Here is a 20,570-nt window from a genome sequence, read left to right as displayed (position 1 = left end):
CAACTTTTATTTAATGGATATTTCCCAAAATGAATTATTCCTTAATAATTGAGGGCTTTAACAAAAAAACAAAAAAAGTAACCAGTACCATAACCTTGTCACTGTCCAGACTTGTTTTGAAATTCACTGGACTTGTGGGAAACATTGTATGGATGCTCGGAGACAAAAAAATAAAAATAATGCACTGGATGTAGAGGATGTATACAGCATACACACAAAGACACAGCTGTATCTAATTCAACAATATTGAAACATTGTTTCATTCTGAACCGTTCTCTACTTCCTTGATACCGTACCTGGTCTTATGGTAAAGCCGTAGTGTGTTCCTTTCAGTTCTGTGGGAGTGTGTTTGTGTGTACATGTGCACTTGTACCTGCTGGGGGCGGGGGGTGGTCATGGGCGAGGGTGGGAGGGGGCTACGTGTAAATAAAATACAGTTAGTGTGGAGGTGTTTATTTTTTTGTGTCAGTGCAAGTTAAATATTCTAAAACAAAAAAATATAAATAAAAAAAAAAAGACCTGTATTATTCTCTATTGTGGTTCATGGTACATTTAAAAGAAAAAATAAAGAGGAAAAAGTAGTTTTATCTTACATTTCAAATGCTTATCTCTATGGCTTCTGGCGATACCCGTTCCATTTTATAGATTTGTCAGCACAAAATGCAATAAACCAATACCATTTTATTACAGGAATTGTGTCCGAGTTTTTAATTATGTCTTGTTTTGTTCATGAAAAACAAAAACAAAACAATGTTACAAATTAAAAGACTGTAAAACTATAAGACAATAGTTGGAAAAGAACTGAGAATTCCATCTGTAAGCAAAATGTACTTCATAACGAGACTGAATAATTATTTTCTGGCAAACAGCTGCAAAAAAAAAAAAAAGTCTTCACATTTTATGAACAATGGAGGAAAAGAGATTAAAAGGTTTTACAAAAACATCCCTACAGTCTACTGATACTAAGCAAGAAAACTCACTGCACAGGAAAGTTTATGGCATCGGAGGGGAAAAAAATAAAATAAAATAAAAATTCAGGGTTCTACAGCTTTTCAGTAGTGTCGGGGGTACATAGAGACAGGTGGGGCCTGACCCATGCTGGGTGCTGGTCTTGGGGCTTGCTGCTGAGAGGCCCCACTACTCACCAGATGGTTGAGAGAGGGTCCACTCTGAATGAGTGTGTCCAGAGCTTTCTGGACACTCGGGTTGTCAAAATTGATGCCTGAAGCAGAGGTGGGGGGTCTCTGAATACTGGTGGCAACTGGCATTCGGCCTGGAGGGTTTGCGTACCCCTGAGATGCAGGTGCAGGAGGACCTGGCATTGGTGGGCGGGATGGGTTTTGGGAAGGAGACTGGCCAAGAGATCCATATGAGTGTGACTGTGAGGGTGCAGAGGGGAGGCCAGTAGTGCCTGTTAACTGCCCACTGCCACTGTTGAACAGACTGAGGATTTTAGCCTGCAGCTCCTGCTGGTGACTGGGATTAGCCGAGGTGCTTGAACCCGCTGACAGACTGAGATGACCCGACTGTGGGGGTGTGTGAGTAGATGGAGGGAGTGCTGCAGCTGAAGAGGGAACTTCATGATGTACTGCTGGAGGAGGCCCAACATGGACTGGAGCTGTATGGAGACATATCAGTTATTTGCTTCTCTATAGAAATCATTGTATTCAACAGAAACGTCAATAACCATTTCCAGTCCACCAGTTCCTCTCATTTTTATGTGCATGTAAATGAAAAAAATTAAACCAAGGAGGTGGCATTACCTGCAAGGGGATCTGCTGTGCTTCGTACCAGCCGAGCTCTTTTGTCCTTCAGGTATGCAATCAGACTGTCCAACTCGTCTGGAGTCACAAATCTACCCAACAAAACAAGATTATTCTTTCAATACAGAGAAACTAAATATCATGTAGATTACTACAACACACCATCACTAACTGATGAAATGTTGCATTCCCCAAAGCCATGTTATTTCATTGTAAAGTCTCCATGTTTCAGGATACTTGTATAAAAGCATAAAGATTTAAACCAGCTACCTATTTTCAGCCAATAGTGTGATGTTAGTAAGTAAGGAGACGGGGTGGCTCTCTCGGTCAGGCTCTCTGAGTAACACATCATCTGCCATCTTCGCAGCCTTTCTGGCTATCTCCTCACGTTCTTTTTCACGGTTTTCGATTTTGTAGGTGTCATAGTTGTGGGCAACCAGCATCATGGCGTCCTGCATGGGCATGTTTCGATGCTCTGTAAGAATAAATGCAAGAAATGAAACCAAACAAAATAAGATTCTGACACTTCTGAATTACCTGAAACGTTCCAAAAAACACGTTAATATCATCCTGAATTACCTTGAGGTGTGCCAAACAGGATATTGACAGTGCAGGAGCGATGCACCTGATGTTGTTGGGTTATGATGATGGCAAAAGGAGTACGAGCTCGGCCTACATCCTCCAGTGCTTGAGTTAGAGACACTTCTGTGTTGAGGAAGATCAAATCCACCACCATTCCCAAGTCACGGACCTTCCGCCCAACCGTCTCAGCATACTCCCTACAGTTGGTTTTAAAGCACAAGTACAGAAGCACGCACGCACGCACGCACGCACGCACACACACACACACACACACACACACACACGAGCAGTATGAAATGAAAACATTCCATGTACTTTGAATATTTAGAGATGTTTCTGGTCCAGTATCAGTTTTTCTTCCTATAAACAACAGACTGTGGACATACTTTTGGGCTTTGTTGACAACAATTACAGAGCAGTCGACAGGACGGTCAGCGTCATGACGCCGCTGGAGTTCTTCATAGTACTGCCGATACAGTTCATTACGCCGGCGTTCTTCTGGTCGTAGACGCTCCTCTACAGGTAATGAGAGGTGGGAGTGATTTCAAAATAATGTCCGTTTAAATTTGTATCCATTTGAATTTAATTATGCAGAAATCCTGGTACTTTATATTCTTAGTGCTTTCAATTGTAAACCCAATATTACCAAAAAAAAAAAGTCAAGATATTAGAGGAAAATCATGAGAATTAAACCCAAACATGAGAAAAAAAACAAACAATTAAAATTCAGAGTATTCAAACCAATCAGTCCTAAACTATACCCTGTACACTGAAGACAACATACCTTCTGGCTCACGACGTCCATTCCAGGGATCTCCATAAGGATCCCTGTAGGTCTCGTCCTTCCTCCTGAAATAATCTTCTGCACCACTGCCACTACGGTAGTATCTGTCATACTCGCTTCTGCTGTATGGGAAAAATTTCAGGTTCAAACAAAAGCTTAACCATTAAAGACTCAGTGGATGGTTTGTCAGTCACCTGTAAGCAGAATCCCGTGGGTCACCTCTGATGTCCTTGTCTCTGCTCTCTGAGCTACGGTACCGGTAATCAGGGTCACGAGAGTGGCCACCTGGTCGAGGCTCCCGGGAGTCCCTCCCATCACGGCTGTCCCGAGGCTCACGTCCGTCACGCCCATAAACAGGTGAGCGAGACCGAGGTCGGGGCTCTTTGCTGTCCCCGTAGGTGCTGTAAGGGGCCCTGAGAAAAATGTTATCCATTAGTGCAGGTTAAGAGTTGAAGCTGCCTTTGAAATATTAGAAAACTGGAATGCCTGTCCTTAGCGGATGAGGACAGGTCAATGGGCTGGTAGTGTAAAATTTATACCGGCGCAAATAAACAAAGTTTTTTTCCCCCCCCAGACCACTTGCGTGAATTCAAACCGGTAGGTGATTCCGATAATTCTTAGCAGCAAGTTTTCAAAAATGTTCTGTGATCTACAAACACACAACTACCAACCGAACATTTAAAGTTTGACCACAAATCCAGCTCTGAATAAAACAAACTTTTTGAAGGTGGTTTTATTTTGCACATACAGCGCAATAGGCTCACAGGCTGTTCATTCTTCCAGAAGTTGAACTTCCATACTATAAATGAGGTTGCAAGAATGCCAGAGACCAAGTAAAGACGTTTCAAGTAAAATCATAATATTCTGAAATAGCATGACATACCAGTTTTGAGTCAGATTAAAGTATTTTCCTAACCGCTTGTGATTTGACAGTTTCTCTCGTTAAAAAAAATAAATTTATACATCAAATAAATAGTATGGTTAACCAAACATTTGCTTATTACCATGTAAAACGTAACTTTCATTAAAGGCTCAACTCCGAAGCAGTTCACAAACAAAATAAGACAAAACTACCAAAACACGAAGCACGTTTAGCGATTATTTGTATCGCCACACAATGATACACTGCCTACTTTTCTATTCCCTAACATTTAAATTTTCCCTGGTCCACAAAAAAGAAAAATAAATAACGCAGTGTTACACTTACTCTATTTACACTGAAGTAATATAAAATTCCAGCAGCTAAGTGTTGTACAGAATTTATTTATAAAAAAAAAAACAAAAACAAAAAAAACCCCTGCATATTCTGTCCAAGGTACAGTGAAACACTTTACTTACAATATGACGAGATAGAAAGATGAGAAGAGTTTCCCTTAAGTGGATCAGATGAAATGCAAGACTTACAGCAAGTCAACATGGAGGAAGTCTAAAAGATAAACTTTCACACTGACCTTTAGTTACTTATCTTAACAATTCACAATAGGCAACTAAATCTAAATATGCAGAAACCCAGTGACCAGTGGAGCTGGACCATAACCTGCTGCCTCTGAAATAAGTTTCTCTGATGTGTAGGATGCTCTGTAGCATGTACTCAGTCATAAACTGTATGGTGATCACTGAGCTGGTTAAAGGAATACATAACAAAGCTTAAACTAAAAATACAAGACCATACTGGCAATTATGGGGTTTTTTTTGTATTATTATTATTATTATTTTATTTATTTATTTTTTTTTAAATATAAATACAAAAGGTACTCTATGGAGTTTCGACCACTAACAACCTGCAGCTGTGGTTTTGAGGATAGGTCAACATGGTTTGTATTTTGTGCAGACATCAGCTGATGCAACGGTTTTATGTTATACACTGCTACTATTCAACTTTAGATCAGATACATACGCCTAATTAAAAATGTAAAATATTAATGATAAAAATATTGTTGTGAGGCATAGACCTTCCTACAGGATATGAAACATGAGAAAGTGACACACGATAGTCCTATCGTCACGCAAAGAACACCAGTGCTGAAAAAGAGCCACGACGTGAAGAATGTTTGAGACAAAGACACTTAAATTACATCCATATGTCTCTATTCTTTATTTCAACACATCAGTAAACTTTTAACTTTGGTTGAAATACTGAATCCGGCATAAACAAATCCGTCTAATGGTGCAGTAGCATCCATAAAGCGAACTTCTTCACTGGTGGAAATTACAGGTGAGGATATAGTTAAATCCCTTTTTTTAAATTTTTTTTTAAAAACCAACAACTGTGGCGATGGTAGTTCTTCACACTCATTTCGCGTTACTTTACCTTCGTGGAGGGCTCTGCTGGGATTGAGGTTTAGCTTGACGTCGCTCCACTGCCATATTTACATCTGAAAATAAATCAATCCAAACGTTGAACACAACAGTGACATGGAGATCTGCTAATGATGTTCACGCAAAAAATGGAAGTGGCTGCGTCACCGTCCAAATGAAACAGAGTGCCAGGATCCAAATTTTAAAATCCAAAAAGGACGGAAGTTCAAAATGCAGAAGATTCTGTCGCCCAATCTGTCAAATTGAGTTTGAGATGAACCCAAAACGATGGACGTCTTTTCTCCGGGTCAAAATTTGCAAGAAACTAGCAGAGCTTGAATGTATTAGATTTTCAAGTTCAAATTTGGGCTTCAGAAACTCCCCAAACCAAAAAGGTGACACATCTGAATCCGCGTTGAAATATCGTACACAACAGCATTGCCAGAATTTAAAAATGCATGTTTGCCTTTATTGTTGATTTGCAAGTTCAAAAAGGAAAAGAAGGAGAGAGAGAAAAAAAAAAAAAAAAAAAAAAAAAAAAAAAAAAAAGAGGAAAAGAAAAGGAATAAATAAATAAATTTTAAAAAAAGCACCGTGCGTTCGTGGTTGATCAGACTCTAAACGTAGGGGTAATTTTAAATAAATAAATAAAAAATAAATACATTTTATTCCTAAATTCAGACAAATAATTATGCCATTCAATTTTTTTTTTAATTTTTTTTTATTATTATTATTAGCACATAACCTGACCTTATTCTTTCATTAGCTTGTTTTTTTTGGAACACAAATAATAACTCCTTCAGCCATACAATCACATCACTTGCAGTTAAGGCTTACCTATTTTATAACCTTTATATATTCGACCTTTTTGGGCCGCCTTTGCAGCTTCGGCTTCCTCAACGCGTTCAAATTGTACAAATCCGAACCCACGAAACATGGATACGCCTGGAAGAGGAATATTTTAAGTGCACAACCTTAGGACAATTCTGAAGAGCCATTTTTGATCAAAATACCCATTTAATCCCTTTTAAATATATAAATTAGAACATTCTTGTATTTCATGCGAACTTGTCTGTAATTTTAACTAGTCAAAAATATTTCACGACTTTTAGGGACAACCTCCCTAATGCATACTGTCGTCATGTCATTAAAACTTGCATTGTGTTTACTGACCGACTACCTTCCCGTATGGGCTGAACAGGTCTTCCAAATCCTTCTTTTCCATGTCGGAGGTCGGCAAATTCCCAACAAAAATCCTCCTCTCCAAATCTCTAGGATCATTACTGCTGCAGGAGCGCGAATAGCGCCCTGGTGATAGGCTGCGACTCCTTCGGCGAGACATGATTAGATCCCAAGTTCACCGGTTTGTATCTTCGTGCGTCTCAAATGCTTGAACAGGTTTGGTTTGTTCACTTAAGAGATCAAATTCCTTGGAAGGATAAAAGGTCAGACAGAGCATCAAAAAGAGTTCAATCTTCAAATTGAAATTAAACTGGAAATGTACCGATAAATCATAAACCACTCCAAAATATTTACATATATTTATAATTTTCTAATTTAATTAACCTGTTGTGCAACAGGTTAATACACAAAAGGAAAAAAAGTTGCACTGCAAGTGATATTTTTTTTCCTTTTTAATAAATGTTGATTTTTTTTCCCTCCGCACCATGGTAGCTTGTGCTGAAATGAAAATATTCTCATCTCCCCATAAAATGGATTTTGGATAAAATTTTGTTTGAAATAATCGTTTATTGGATATATGCGCTTAATGAAGAAGAAAACTAGAACGTGTAAAAACAAATACATTAAATCTGTTTAAATGGCACAAGTTATGCCAGAATTTGACTGAGACGTGCATAATGAATTAAGGTTTCTTCTTGTAAAATGTGCAATGCCCCTTTTCATCTTCACTGCGTGCAGACTTTATTATTAGTGCAAAATAGATGAGTTTTCCCACAAAGAAATGGCAGCAGAAGAAAATGAGACCACACTAGAAAAGCAGGACTAATCAGTGATGAAAATTCCACAAATAATGTAGGAGAAAATAAGCCGCAATTCCCACGGTTGTGTAAAGAGAAAAACTTAAAATGACTGACTATACCACTGATTGTTTCCCCTCTTTAAATTTATTTTATTTTTTTAATTTAATAAGTAATGTTCAATAACACACTTCTTTTGATCCAAAATGCAAAGTTCTCAACACCGTACCCCAGCGAAATCCGAAACGGTCCTTGGTGGTTGTATAGCGAGAGAGAGAGAAATGACAGACACCGGTGTCTGAAGTTCAGGATTCAGAGTGAGATATACTCTAGTTATAGTTGACGAGTGAAATATTTTAGAAGAAGGTTCATGGTGCAAATTTAAAGTCACACCATCCGAGAAAAATAAGCCCCATTGGGTCTCACAACAGTCCTTTGTGAAATAAATGCAGTCCTCTTCTCTTGAAATAACGCCGTCTTGAAGAAAATCAGATTAGCTGAAATGAAATCACGTTCCTGCGGTCACTCTGAAAATGCCAAAACCTAAAACGGCGCAATTTTCTTAAAAGTCCTTAGGAGAAATGTGCGTTTTATGTGCCTTAGATAACGCAATATAAAATTATTTAAGGACAATAGAACCGCAAGAGGTTTTTCGGTCTCAAGATACATACAGCAGAAAGACCAGAGAGTTTCATTGCATTTATGCTTGAAGGAATTTACATAAACCTTTCAGGAAGCAGCTCCTTACATACCTTAACTTGAACCTGGATGGCCTGGATTCAGCATCCACTGAATTTAGGAACTAGTGTGTCTGAGAAAAAAAAAAGAAAAAAAAAGATAAACACCACAATAAGCTTATGAAAGTAATCAACTGAAATGCTCTAAAATATAGTCTCAAACTGCCTTTCAGAAAATTATTGAATAAATTGATTCACAATAACAACTCTCCACACCAGCCTCAATTTCCCATGGCAGAAATTCAAGTTGCTGGAAACATTCCTCCTAGATTTTGGTTCACATTGACATGATAACATCACTGCGTTGCTGTAGATTTGTCAGCTGCAGATCCTCAATGCAAACCTCATCATTCACCACATTCCAAAGGTGCACTATTGGACTGAGATCTGGTAATTGTGGAGGCCAAGAGCACAGTGTCAACAACAACATTGTCATGTTCAAGAAACTAGTTGAGATGTTCTCAGGTAGGTCCGGGTGGCTAAACAATGTTCAGATGATATCAAAGAACGTGCCAAGAAAATATCCTGCCAAAAATGTCACACCAGCCTGAACCACTGATACATGTCAGGCCATTTTCATACTTTTATATGTTAGTTACAGCAAATTCAGAACACCAGACTAATCAAACCAGGCAATGTTTTACTAATCTATTTCTTGACCAATATTAGTGACCCTGTGTAAACTGTAGTCTCAGTTTCCCATTCTTAGCTGACGGGCATGGCACTTGGTGTGGTCTTCTGTTGCTGTAGCCCATCTGCACCAAGGTTTGAGATTCCCAGCCCTAATAAGATGCGCTTTTGCTTACGTTGGTTGTAAAAAATAGTTACTTCACTTAATATTGCCTTCAATTCAAACCGGTTTGGCCACTGTCCTATGATTACCAACAAGTCATTGTAAGTATTAAAAATAAGCTGCTTCTAGGAACAAACACATAATTTTTAAGGAACCTCAAAAAAGTCAATTAGCTGTAAGTACTTCACGTGCCTTGATTTAACGGGAAAAAATAAGTAAACAAAATTTGAAGCATGTTTGTAAATGAGACATTATAATCTCAATTGGATCATCTGTATAAATGAAGGTTAAACAAAATAACTGAATGACCAGCAAAGCAAAGTAGCACATTCAAATGCCAGTCAAGTGTATCACCTCTCACCAAACGCCTTTTTAGCAATACAAATTCGACCGCGGCTCGTAATGTTACTTTCGATTGGGACTCTTCGCCAAAGCTTTCCGGCCAGCTCATGAATAACGACTTACACGATACAACACTAGCTATGTAATCCAAAAATAGACTCGTTACACTGCTCATAAAACTAAGTCGGTTAACATTAAAAGCAATGCTCTCATACACCGCCATTCCGAGAGACGTTATTGGTTACGGAGTAGCTACATGGAGCTAGGTTAATGTCGGCGGTTAGCTTCTTAACGCTACCTTAACCAGGGACGTTAAAACCAAACAGATAGGTTCACAGTTACGCCTGCAAATGCTTTACGATCCACGGTTCGCTGCAAGCAATGCTATAGCAAGAACGACAGGGCGACAATGTACTTACCTTCAAAGTCTATTTCGTGTCAATTTTCAGCCACCCAGCGTCACGATCAACCACTATCCGCTCACAATGCTGCCCTTCTTCTTCACTTAATTTACGGCAACTGGCCCCTGATATCTTCTTCTACCCCTTGTGTGGATGTAACTACCATTTCATTTAGCCTATATATCGCCACCTATTGACTAAAAATAAAATACGTGCAGTATGCCCTTCGAATCAATAAAACGAATCAGACCTTTAGAGCCATTAAAAACAATTACCAGAAAAATATAAGTTTTTTTAAACGGAGTATTTTTTTAACCCTCTAACAAATGATATAAAGGGAATTAAATAATAATTTGCATATATGCTTTGTAATTTGTATTGTATTGTATTTTCTAAACCGGTCTCTCTTTTTTTGCAATGTTTTGCTTAATTAATAAAAATAATTAGTTCACGCTATTTTGACTCAGTATAGCTTAGCGGCTTCAGATGACTGGAAGGTAGCAAGGTTGCCAGGTTGAGATGTTGTCCTCTCGGTTTGTCCGTAAAAATAACGAAAGCATTATAATCCCTGAATTTCGGCATTTTATAATATGTAATGTACTTCATGTTAATTTCCAAAATGTATGAGGATATGCTAAGATTATAATTATCGTCTAAATCTACACATTCGTGCTCACGGCAGCGTGAACGTTGTTGTTTTACCGGCTTGCGCAGACGGTTTCCTGGACTGGGCGGTCGTTGTGTTGGGAGGAGTCAGTCCCACATACCTGGCAACATCCACCGTCGCTTTGTTAACGCTTCATTGAGCCAAGATGGCAGATTTCGAAGAGCTCAGCGATGAAGAGAAGGTATTGCTATATTAATAATCCTCACAATAACAACGGTTTAGCTCTAACCTTTGTCGTGAACAATTGCAGACCTCGGAGGGATCTTTAAAGTCGCGTATGAATTTACCAATAGGGCTATGGTAGGTGTTTGTTGGGTGCTAGCTAAACCTAGGCAGGGCTGTATTTGACAGCTCGGAGCTGAAGCTGTTATGTTCTTATACATAGAGTAACTTAACTAAATTACTCGTTTTAAATAGAAGCCATATTCAGCGTACGGCTAACGTCGATTGCTGATTTTGCTCTTAACTTTGCAGTGGTTGACAACTGTTAAATCGAAGGAAGTCCAGCTACTTCCTGCATTTACACCAAGGATCATGACAGAGCATCGATAGCAAAACACCACCCACACCCTATTCACTTTCACGTTTAGCTTCCTCAACCGGTTTTGATATCGTAGGACGTTAAAGTTTGTGGGTATTTTATGCACTAAAGACCTTGTTTAGAAACGCATAAGGGGGGTAGGTCTTCTGCCTCCCTGCAGTGTTACTGAGCCTTGCTGTGACTGGTGTTGCTGTCTGTATCATGCTGCAACATGTTGTAAAATAGCGCATTGCATTCCTGAAGCTGGTATCTGGCCAGGAACTTAACTATTTAAGTATTGTTTCAGTGAATCTTTCAAAATAAGATTAATAGGTTGGTGTGATATCTACACTAAAATAATACATTTGAACTTGTCTGAAGAGTCTGCGTAAATAGTGTGTTCATTTGCGTTTGAATTACACGATGGAGAAGCTGAGTCTGAGCCTGAGAGTGTGCTGTATGCTCTGAATGCCACAATGCCTGCACCACTCTTAAACTGGGTTATTCATTGTAATGTCCCTCTGCCCTTTCAGCAGGACAGCCCAATTGTAGGTCAGTGCCAGCTGCAGCCTGAAGGCTTTAATAATCCTGTCTGCCTGACCGATAGCATCACTGGCAAAATCATACTACAATGTGATAGTGACGTCATAGGTTTAGTAAAGGGATACAGTGAAGGTGGCAAATTTGTGATTTTAAAAAAGGGAACTTGTAACCTCTATAGAGAACAACTTAACTTCAGATTTTACAATGAGCTGCCTGGTATAAATGTACAACTTGTGGTCCTCATTGAGTATTACTTTATGAGAGCATAGTATCTGCCTCAGTCACTTCGTTCTAGGGCTTTGACACCACATGCTTGCACATACATACTGGGTGACTGCTAAGAAAAGCCCTTGGGTGACATGTACTGCCATCTAAGGAGTGGCAGAAATAGAGCTAACCAGCCTCTGGCCAAGAAAGTTTGCCCAGTACTCTCTGCTTCACTCTAGTGGTTATTTTGCAGGTTTTAATCTGTTCATATAAATCACCTACTATATCTGTATCTTTATAAAAATGGATACTGTAGCAAGACTAAATAACACCAAAGTTTCTTAGAGATCAAGTGCAGATTCCCATTGATGATGTGGTACTCATCAACACATCTTATTTATTTCCAGGTCCGTATCGCAGCTAATTTTGTGATGCATGCTCCTCCAGGAGAGTTCAATGAAGTTTTCAACGGTAAACCCCGGTTACACCTTGTGTACTAACTGCAATCCATGTGCAAAGAAAAATGTGTTTATGGTTATCTTCCACTACTTGTTGTTCTCAGATGTGCGACTCCTGCTCAACAATGATAATCTCCTCAGAGAGGGTGCAGCTCAGTAAGTTTCCTTCTTTAGCTTCTTTCTTTTCTTTTCCTTTTCTTTTTTCTTTTTTTAAAGGGAACCAATTATTACTCTACTCTCCTCCATTATTTGGAACATGGTCAATGTTCCAAATAATGAGATGACATGCTTATGCAGTCCAAAGCTTAATCAGGCTTCGGACTGTAGTAACTGCTGCACTTCAGACGTTGTTTGCTACACGTGGTTCTCCATGATGTCATTAAGATCTGCTATTCTTTACATTGTCAAAAAGGGCCAAGTATCAGATCACGTAGCACTACTCTAGAGTCTAAGAATAACAACAATGTTATAGATATGGATGCAGCTTATGGTTATATTGTCTTTTGTTATAGTGCCTTTGCCCAGTACAACATGGATCAGTTCACCCGTGCCAAAATTGATGGATATGAAGATCCGGCAAGTTTTGGCCTTTTCTTCTTTCTTTTTTCTTTTCTTTTTTTTCTAAGCATTCAAATAAGTTACTATTATTATTGAATCTACAATTTAATTTATCGTAGGATGCTTGAATGAATTCCCATGGTAACAGCAGGTTTCTCTGTCTGGTCCCCTGCAGGTTCTGATAACAGAGCATGGAGACCTGGGTAATGGCCGTTTCTTTGACCCCCACAACAAGATCTCCTTCAAGTTTGACCACCTGAGGAAGGAGGCCAGCGATCCTCAGCCCCATCAGGGCGAGGCAGCCCTCAGCTCATGGAGAGATGCTTGTGACTCTGCTATTAGAGCATATGTCAAGGAGCACTACCCCAGTGGAGTCTCCACCGTAAGATCGCTCCCTCTCTCATTGCACTATGGCTGTCATGTTGAGTTTAAGCATAATAAGTCACCCACTCCTGGTTATTTGTTTCAGGTTTATGGGAAAACAATTGATGGCCAGAAGACCATTATCGCTTGTATCGAGGGCCATCAATATGAGCCTAAAAACTTCTGGTAAGTTGAGAAAGGATAATGATCTCTTTCTAAATGTCCTTATCAGATTTTCCCAAAGAATTATGTTGATGTAGTGTATTCGTAATGATGCATTTAGGATCGTCTTTCAAGCATAGCCTTCTGCGTTTTCCTTGCCCAGGAACGGTCGCTGCCGATCTGAGTGGAAGTTCAGTGTCTCACAGCCTACAGCACAGGTTGCCGGAGTCTTGAAAATACAGGTATGTTAAGTTTTTATTTGCCGGAATTTAAGAATATTCTTGATATTAGTTTTGTCTCAATGTTGTATTTCCTCTCCTTACCACAGGTACATTATTATGAGGATGGAAATGTACAGCTGGTCAGCCATAAAGATGTACAGAAATCACTGACTGTGTCTGTAAGTGTTGCTCTATGTCTGTGGGCTAAAGTTTAAGAACATGTTGATTTTATTTGGATCTGTTTAACTCATGTACGTTTATTTTTGGCAGAACGAGAGCCAGACTGCAAAGGAGTTAGTAAAAATTATTGAAGATGCAGAAAATGAGTACCAGGTATGTGGGAATTGCCTAAATTTGAGAGAAAAATAATAATAAAGCCACAGAAGAGCTGTGGCAAGTTGTATAAAATGTACTTCCTACTGGCTAAGATCCTCAACAAGCTGTGCACATATGTACAAAGAACAATAGGTGATCTTTAAAAGGGGAAGACTGATTGCAACACACTTTTTTTTATTTTTTTATTTCCTAGTTGGTAAGTGAAGCTACTAATGGCATTATTTTTGTAAGCACTCTTGGCTGACAAATGACCATTGCAAGATTTTTATATATTTACATAGTGTTATAAAATAAGTGACAAAAGGTGTCCCGTTAAATAGTTGGAAATCAGAATCATTAATTAAATAATTACAGCTATTTGAACATTGTAAAATAAAATAAAATAAAACGCATGTTTATTATTAACAGGAACTGACAGCTATTTCCAAGGACTGTATCAGGATATATACATAACGTCACTGTTTAGGCAACTGTTTCCCATCTTTTAAAAAAAAGCTTCAAAGGGCACCAGCAGCGCAAACAAACTGTAATTAGTGGAGGTGACGTCTAGCAGACAGCAACGGGCTGTAGCTGTCTCTGTCAGCACACCTGTTAGCCAAAACATTCAAGCTCTGTAACTTTAAACGTTAACTGTGTTTAATTTATTGACTGAGATATAGAAAGAAGTTCACTTTTCTAACTATAAACATGCTTTTCAATTCAGGTTTATACATATGTATATCACAACAACAGTCACCTCAAGGTGATTTATACTGCAAGGCAAAACTCACAATCGGGTAATCCTAGGAGCAAAGCGCTTTGCAACAGTGGCAAGGAAAAACTCCTTTTTCACAGGAGGATACCTCTGGCAGAGCCAGGCAGGCAGCCATCTGCCGTGATTATAGGGAGACAGGGCAGAACACACATGCACACTTTTTAATGCTGCTAATTTTAACATTTCAGGTGGCCATCAGTGAGAACTATCAGACCATGTCAGACACCACATTCAAAGCCTTACGTCGCCAACTCCCAGTCACCCGGACCAAGATTGACTGGAACAAGATCCTGAGCTACAAGATTGGCAAGGAGATGCAGAATGCTTAGAGGAGAGGGTCTGCTGGGGTTACAACAAACTGATTGGGAAACTGGTAGCTGCGCAAACATGTGTGATGCAACCTAATGTACTGTATGTCCTTCCAGAGAATTACAGTTTTTGTTCAGCACTAAGAGGGAATGCCTTTATTTTAAAATGACATTGAGTGGTCTAACTGTTGCTCATTTGTAAACTTTTTTTAAACTAATAATGCCTTTAGTGACACTGTGAAAGTTTGGCTGGTGTCTGCCATTCAAATTCTCACAAATACGATGTACACAGAGTGGCTCTGGTCCCTCAGTGTTTCAAACAGACACATGGCCTCCATAAAGCTCCTTGATTTTCATGTAGCAACTTACACTTTCTATATAGCTAGAGTCCTCTAAGAGCTTCCTTACCTCTATAGTTTTCTTTTTCTTTTTTTAAACAGAGGGAAACTATTATATGCAGTTTGAAATGTTACCCAACTGGAGAATATAGCATTCCTTTGGTTGTAGCCAGCAGGAATACTAAAGTACATCTTTTCTTGTCCCATTCCTAGACACGGTCTTTTACCTGTCAAATTTTAGTTCTTCTATTTCTCTCAGGTACTGAGAGATGACTTGAGTGATATTACTTTCCCCTGGCATGATAAAGTATTGGTGTCCTCTTGCCAGCTGTTTGCCTTTAGCTCCTGCTATATTTTTTTATACAAACTGTAAGTACATTTATTATTCATGAAATAAAAAAATTGCACAAAACATTTTAAGCACTTGTCATATATTTGTTTCGGGGTTTTTTGGTTTTTTTTAATCAGTGAAATTATTTGCTTTCAGAGTTCATGGTGGGGCATCTGGATCCTATCACAGCTGTCACATGATGTGAGGCAGGGTATACAGGGCTAACACATGGAGACAAATGACCATTCACACTCACATCCACACATATGGTTAAATAATTTAACCATAGTTAAATAATTTAACCATATGTGTGGATTTAACTTAAATTAGAATTACCTGTTAACCTAACCCCATGCTTATCTTTGGATTATAGAAGCAGCAGCAGTACCTGGAGAGAACTAACACAGGCACAGAAAGACCCCAAACTGGTTTTAAACACAGCCTTCTTGCTGTGAGACAACAGTGTTAATCACCACACCACCATGCCTCCTCTATCACATATCATTTTTGATATTTCTAATTTAAATCTTGGACTCGGTAAACATTCTCTTATACCTGTGTGTGCTGCAGGGATTTCTAAAATGCTGGCTACAGACCAGCTGGCTAATTAGATCAAGTTTTTCTGTGCTCTCATCAAAGTATACAAATACAGATGTGTTATATACACTGATATGAAATAGATCATTATTTTTCTTTTCTTTTTTTCATGCACAGTGAACTTTGGCATACAGACAACATCTATTGTGAATAGTTTATGAAGATTATGTATCTTAAAAAGAAAAAAGCTGAAATAAGCGGTCTAAACAAACAGCCAATAGTTACTGTAGTGCCCCTATTAGATTTGTGCACTCATATTGATCGTAGAATGGGTTTATTAGGATTAAAGTATGAGTGTGTTTATGTTTACTTGGTTTATTTGCCTGTAATTGTGACATAAATTAAGACTAGACCAGACAGCAGTGGTGAGACCTTTATGTTACTCATGTCTAAGCAAACATACCATCGATGATGGTACAGAGTGACTGACTTGCTGCTATTGTTTCTTTTCATAAACGAAATATTCTCGACCCTTTGTGTAAAACGCGCACTTGTAACAGTTAAATAGTTTATCATTTGCTGTATTTTTCTCGCTGTTTTTAAAAAATTATTATTATTTTTACCAAACCGTGCTAGTTGAGTGTGAGAAAATGCAGACAATACAAATGCCTTTTCAAATGTTTAAGCTTTTTGTCTTTAGCCGCGTCACCTCATTATTTTTTGTCGAAATAAGGAAAAATAGTACAGCACGGACATTTACTATTATGCAATAAAAAGATCTAATCAAAGACGAGCTTTCAAGCAGTGGTGTGGTGGCCGTGTGTAGATGCAAAACTATTGAAAATAGTGGATGTAACAAAGTTAGCCAATCGAAAAAAACGATGAATTTTTTTTCTCCACCTCCCAGCTGTAATCCTTGTTATGAACGTAACTTATCCTAAAAGAAAGATATTTGTTTATTTAAATTTTGCTGTTTGAAATCGACGGAAATACGTCGTATCACGGGACAAACGCCACACGTAGGTTATATAATCCAGCCCAGGGACTGCCGAGCAATTACAGCTCCGAGGCAGCTCTCGCAAGCTACTTGTCATTCAGACCATAAATAAAAATGATAATTTATGCACTTTATTTTAATAAATATTTAGAAACCGAACACTCCCCCCTAAATCATTTTATTTTCGAGCCACAGGATGAAGGATTTTGTTCTGTGCGGGAGTATTTTCATTCCACTTGCGTAGCGCATTTACAGATGATCCCTGACTGGGACACTTGGCGAGCGTTGACAAAAACCGGGCTTTGCGCTAAATGCGCACAGTAGTAGATTTTATGCATTAGTTAGTAAACATTTTAAACCAGAGTATGACCAAGAAATCGCTGCTAAACTTCCAAACACCGTTAATTTGTGCATAGATTGCGCAAAAAATACACAGCACGTGGAAATTTCTTCCCTGTTGAGGCACATTTGCACCCAGGAGTCACATTAATACTCGAGGAAACAGAAGCGTTCTTTTCCAGCAGATGAACTTCCTCACTTTCTGTCAGTCGGCAGTCAGTGACAGCGGCCTGTAAAAGCACCTCGACATGCCGTCGCTTAAAGACTCGCTTGAATCCGGACTGGACTTCATTGAATTTCTGGGAGACAGGGTATCCGGCATCAGCAAAAAGGAACTTAAAGACATCTACAACTCCGAATTCAGGGGCAGGTAGGCTGCATTTAAACACCGTGTGTCCCACGCACCCGGTCTGCTTTGTGTCCAACAGCCTCTTTCTCCTGTGTTCGCAGAGAAGGAATAAAAGATCCCAACTTTTACAAAGTTCTCCTTGCGCTTGTGAAATTCAACAAAGCCCAGATAAGGCAGGGACAAGTCTACATTAATGCCAGACCTCAGGTAACACACATATAGTCAGTGAGTACAAGTTTCCCTGTGCCATATATTAGTCAGTGCTATGATGGGATGAGTTTGGGTATGTTTTGTTCCCATTCCTGGAAAATGGAGAATCAGAACAGGGAACTGTGTTGTTATTTTTGTAGTTTCGCGTGTACTGTGACCAATGGAGGAGGCCCCGGGCCGCTCAGCCACAGGATCTGGGCTCTGGCCCTCAGACGCCAGCTGGGACACCTGCTGGCTCCTCCACCCCTGTGGCACCTGTGCTGACCCCAAAGAAAAAACTTGCATCAGAAATCCTTCGCAAGTTGAAGGTGAACAGGTAAAATGCATTTTGAGTTAGTATTACATGTTTCTCTATCCCATCGTCTTTTTTTTCTAATTCTCAGACCCGCCCTCATAAATGTGAATTTGCTTTTTCATGTAGGAGCATGATATAACAACAGTAAAGCAGGGTGTTGCCGCACAAAAGACTACGTGAGATTAAAACAAGAGAGGAGCAGGGCGTGTTCGTTTAGTTGGTTTATATGACGTGAAGATTCGGAAGAAACGTCATGTTGAGCATTGCATAAAAAGTTTCACCTGTCCATTTTCTTCCACTTATCCAATTCAGGGTTATCCGAATTGGATAAGTGGCAGCTGGAGCGTATCCCAGCTGCCATAGAGTGAGAGGCAAGGTACACCACTATATGGTCAGGCCCTGACCATATAGTGGATTTTAATCCAGGGCCTTCTAGGAGTAGTACTTACGTGTGTGTGTGTGTGTGTGTGTGTGTGTGTGTGTGTGTAATTCTACATGTTCTTCCCATGACTGTGGGTTTTCTTTCATAGACAAAAGACACCCAGGTGTGGATTCTAAACCACTCTTAGGTGTAAGTGGAGCACATATTTTTGCTAGTGTGTCTGTAAATATTGCCAGCTGGCAAATGATAATATATGGGACAGATAAGACTGATTACTAGGGTTTTATATCGGCCAGTGATGGTTAATAAAATATAATTTCTCACCAACCATTTTGGTTTAGTTTTTAATCGCACATATTCAGCAACTTTAGTCCATGTTGACATGACAGCATTGCACAGTTGCTGCTTATCTCTGATGTGAGTCTCCCATTCTACCACATGCCAAAGGTACCTCATTGGGTTGACATCTGATGACTGTGGACGCTATTTGAGTACCATGAACTCACTGTAATGTTTAAGAAACCATTTTGAGATGAGTTAAGCTTTATGAAATAGTGCATTATCCAGCTGGAAGCAACCATCACTGTGGTCATAGTGGGAGTGACATGGTCAGCACCAATACTCAGGTAGTATACAGTGGAAATGCCCCCAAAGTATCAAGATACCCAAACGAGAAGTAGAACAAAATAAACATTGTTTTTTTTTCTGTTCTCTGGGGTGTCTAATATATGAAAGGGATATAAAAAATATTTACTGCAAAAGTGTTGAAATTCACAGATATTGTGATATCCTCCATATATAAAAAAAAAAAACACAAAATAATGCCAAGCTGAACAACTTGTGACATACTTTTTTTTTAATGCAAATTAGCTTGAAGACATGAATGTTGTGGCTTGTTGGGAAGCATCCAGTTAGTTCTGATCATGAACACAGATTAGTTTTGCAGGACAAAAATATAGACATTAAAAACACAAAAGTAGCTGACATAAAACAAATACATGGTAAAGTCAAATGTAATTTGCTGTTAGATGATGTCCAAGAGCAATATCCCATTAAAAGCGTGACTTGGCAGTAATGAGATGGGAAATGTCAAGACATCTGTAAAGATTGTGGCTAATGGGGATGGGTCAGTTTACACTTTGTGTTGTAATGGCTTGAAGTTATCAAATTACCCTCAGCCAGTCGGACTCTGCTTTCATATTATTATAGCTTATATAATGGCAATATATAGCTTTGCAAAAGATGTTTTGATAATATTTTATTGAATAGAATGCCTTTATTGTCATTGTACGTGCACATTGAAATTATGGGTGTTCCATGCCAACTGTGCAGGAATAAAATATCATTAGTAAGACAGCACCCCTTTCACACCTGTGCATTTTATCGTTTTTAATATAAAACAGTGACTATAGCCGATTAAAATACTGGATTTAGTGCAGTCAGACCTTTACAACAAACCATATGTGGGGTTTCTGCGACAATCACAGCAAAAACTATTACCAAATATATTAACCACATCGTCATGCGTATCTATCATTCGGTTTTTAACTATGGGATATCACAATATCTGTAAATTTACCACTTTTTATGGAAGAATCTCTTTCATTATTATTATAGACTTTATAGAATATGAAAAATGTTGATGTACTTTGATTTATCTTCAGTAGGGGTATCTCAGTATTTTAGAGGCATTTCCACTGTGCCAAGTTAGTGCAAAGAAAATCTCCCCAGTGCCATTACATATAAACAACCAGCCTGAACTGTTGATAAAAGATGGGATAGATCTCTGCTTTCATGCTGTTTTTGCCAAATTCTGAGCCTAGTGTCTGAATGTCACAACAGAAGTGGAGATTCCTCAATTCAGGCAATGTTTTTCAAATCGTTTGTAGTTCAGTTTCAGTATTAAGTGATTGTTTGAGTTGCTTTTACGTTCCTCTATCAGCGGACGCACTTTTCTCCTCTCCCTTATCTTTTCTGCCTTATGTCCTTGTCTAGTCTCGTGTCTTTTTTGTATTA

The 20,570-nt window shown here is 38.9% G+C and overlaps 3 protein-coding genes across 9 annotated transcripts in view; 2 read left to right on the top strand and 1 right to left on the bottom strand.

The window, feature by feature from the left end:
- Positions 1-661: 661 nt before the first annotated feature.
- On the bottom strand, positions 662-9,913 carry ncoa5 (nuclear receptor coactivator 5). 7 transcript variants are annotated; one of them, XM_005729812.2, is made up of 12 exons: positions 9,698-9,913; positions 8,159-8,217; positions 6,601-6,856; positions 6,265-6,372; positions 5,441-5,504; positions 3,324-3,542; positions 3,130-3,248; positions 2,732-2,861; positions 2,343-2,545; positions 2,034-2,238; positions 1,764-1,855; positions 662-1,618 (listed from the first exon to the last, which is right to left on the bottom strand). In XM_005729812.2, the coding sequence occupies exons 3-12, from the start codon at positions 6,767-6,769 to the stop codon at positions 1,053-1,055; spliced, it is 1,875 nt and encodes a 624-aa protein (XP_005729869.1). In that variant the 5' UTR covers positions 6,770-6,856; positions 8,159-8,217; positions 9,698-9,913; the 3' UTR covers positions 662-1,052. The 7 variants fall into 7 exon arrangements, with proteins under 7 accessions (XP_005729869.1, XP_013765429.1, XP_005729867.1 ...); XM_013909975.1 differs by having other exon boundaries at positions 2,343-2,542; positions 3,130-3,251; positions 9,698-9,912; XM_005729810.2 differs by having other exon boundaries at positions 3,130-3,251; positions 9,698-9,911.
- Positions 9,914-10,422: 509 nt separating this feature from the next.
- LOC102211100 (F-actin-capping protein subunit alpha-1-like) lies at positions 10,423-15,518 on the top strand. The gene is made up of 10 exons (XM_005729809.2): positions 10,423-10,527; positions 12,024-12,087; positions 12,179-12,230; positions 12,587-12,650; positions 12,808-13,014; positions 13,102-13,181; positions 13,321-13,399; positions 13,486-13,557; positions 13,649-13,711; positions 14,657-15,518. Exons 1-10 carry the CDS (start codon positions 10,492-10,494, stop codon positions 14,795-14,797), a joined length of 858 nt encoding a protein of 285 aa, XP_005729866.1. The 5' UTR covers positions 10,423-10,491; the 3' UTR covers positions 14,798-15,518.
- A 1,637-nt stretch (positions 15,519-17,155) lies between these two features.
- mov10a (Mov10 RNA helicase a) overlaps positions 17,156-20,570 on the top strand; it is a 15,664-nt gene continuing 12,249 nt past the window's right edge. Inside the window, exons 1-3 of the mRNA XM_005729807.1 lie at positions 17,156-17,688; positions 17,769-17,874; positions 18,018-18,193. Of these exons, the coding sequence (XP_005729864.1) occupies positions 17,567-17,688; positions 17,769-17,874; positions 18,018-18,193 (404 nt within the window). The 5' untranslated portion in view covers positions 17,156-17,566. The remainder of the gene's footprint in view (positions 17,689-17,768; positions 17,875-18,017; positions 18,194-20,570) is intronic.

This window comes from Pundamilia nyererei, unplaced genomic scaffold (genome assembly GCF_000239375.1).
Source record: "Pundamilia nyererei isolate P.nyererei 1_Seehausen unplaced genomic scaffold, PunNye1.0 scaffold00034, whole genome shotgun sequence".
In the NCBI taxonomy this organism is placed as follows: Eukaryota; Metazoa; Chordata; class Actinopteri; order Cichliformes; family Cichlidae; genus Pundamilia; species Pundamilia nyererei.
Note: the sequence above shows the minus strand (reverse complement) of the source record. Positions and strands in the feature narration are given on the sequence as shown.

Coding starts and splice junctions, on each gene's coding strand:
- ncoa5 (XM_005729810.2), bottom strand. CDS start 6,769: ATGTCTCGCCGAAGGAGTCGCAGCCTATCACCAGGGCGCTATTCGCGC. Junction 5,505..6,264: donor ATATAAAGGTTATAAAATAG/GTAAGCCTTAAC, acceptor ATTTATTTTCAG/ATGTAAATATGGCAGTGGAG. Junction 3,252..3,323: donor CCACGGGATTCTGCTTACAG/GTGACTGACAAA, acceptor TTTCCCATACAG/CAGAAGCGAGTATGACAGAT.
- LOC102211100 (XM_005729809.2), top strand. CDS start 10,492: ATGGCAGATTTCGAAGAGCTCAGCGATGAAGAGAAG. Junction 13,400..13,485: donor CCGGAGTCTTGAAAATACAG/GTATGTTAAGTT, acceptor TCCTTACCACAG/GTACATTATTATGAGGATGG. Junction 13,712..14,656: donor ATGCAGAAAATGAGTACCAG/GTATGTGGGAAT, acceptor TTAACATTTCAG/GTGGCCATCAGTGAGAACTA.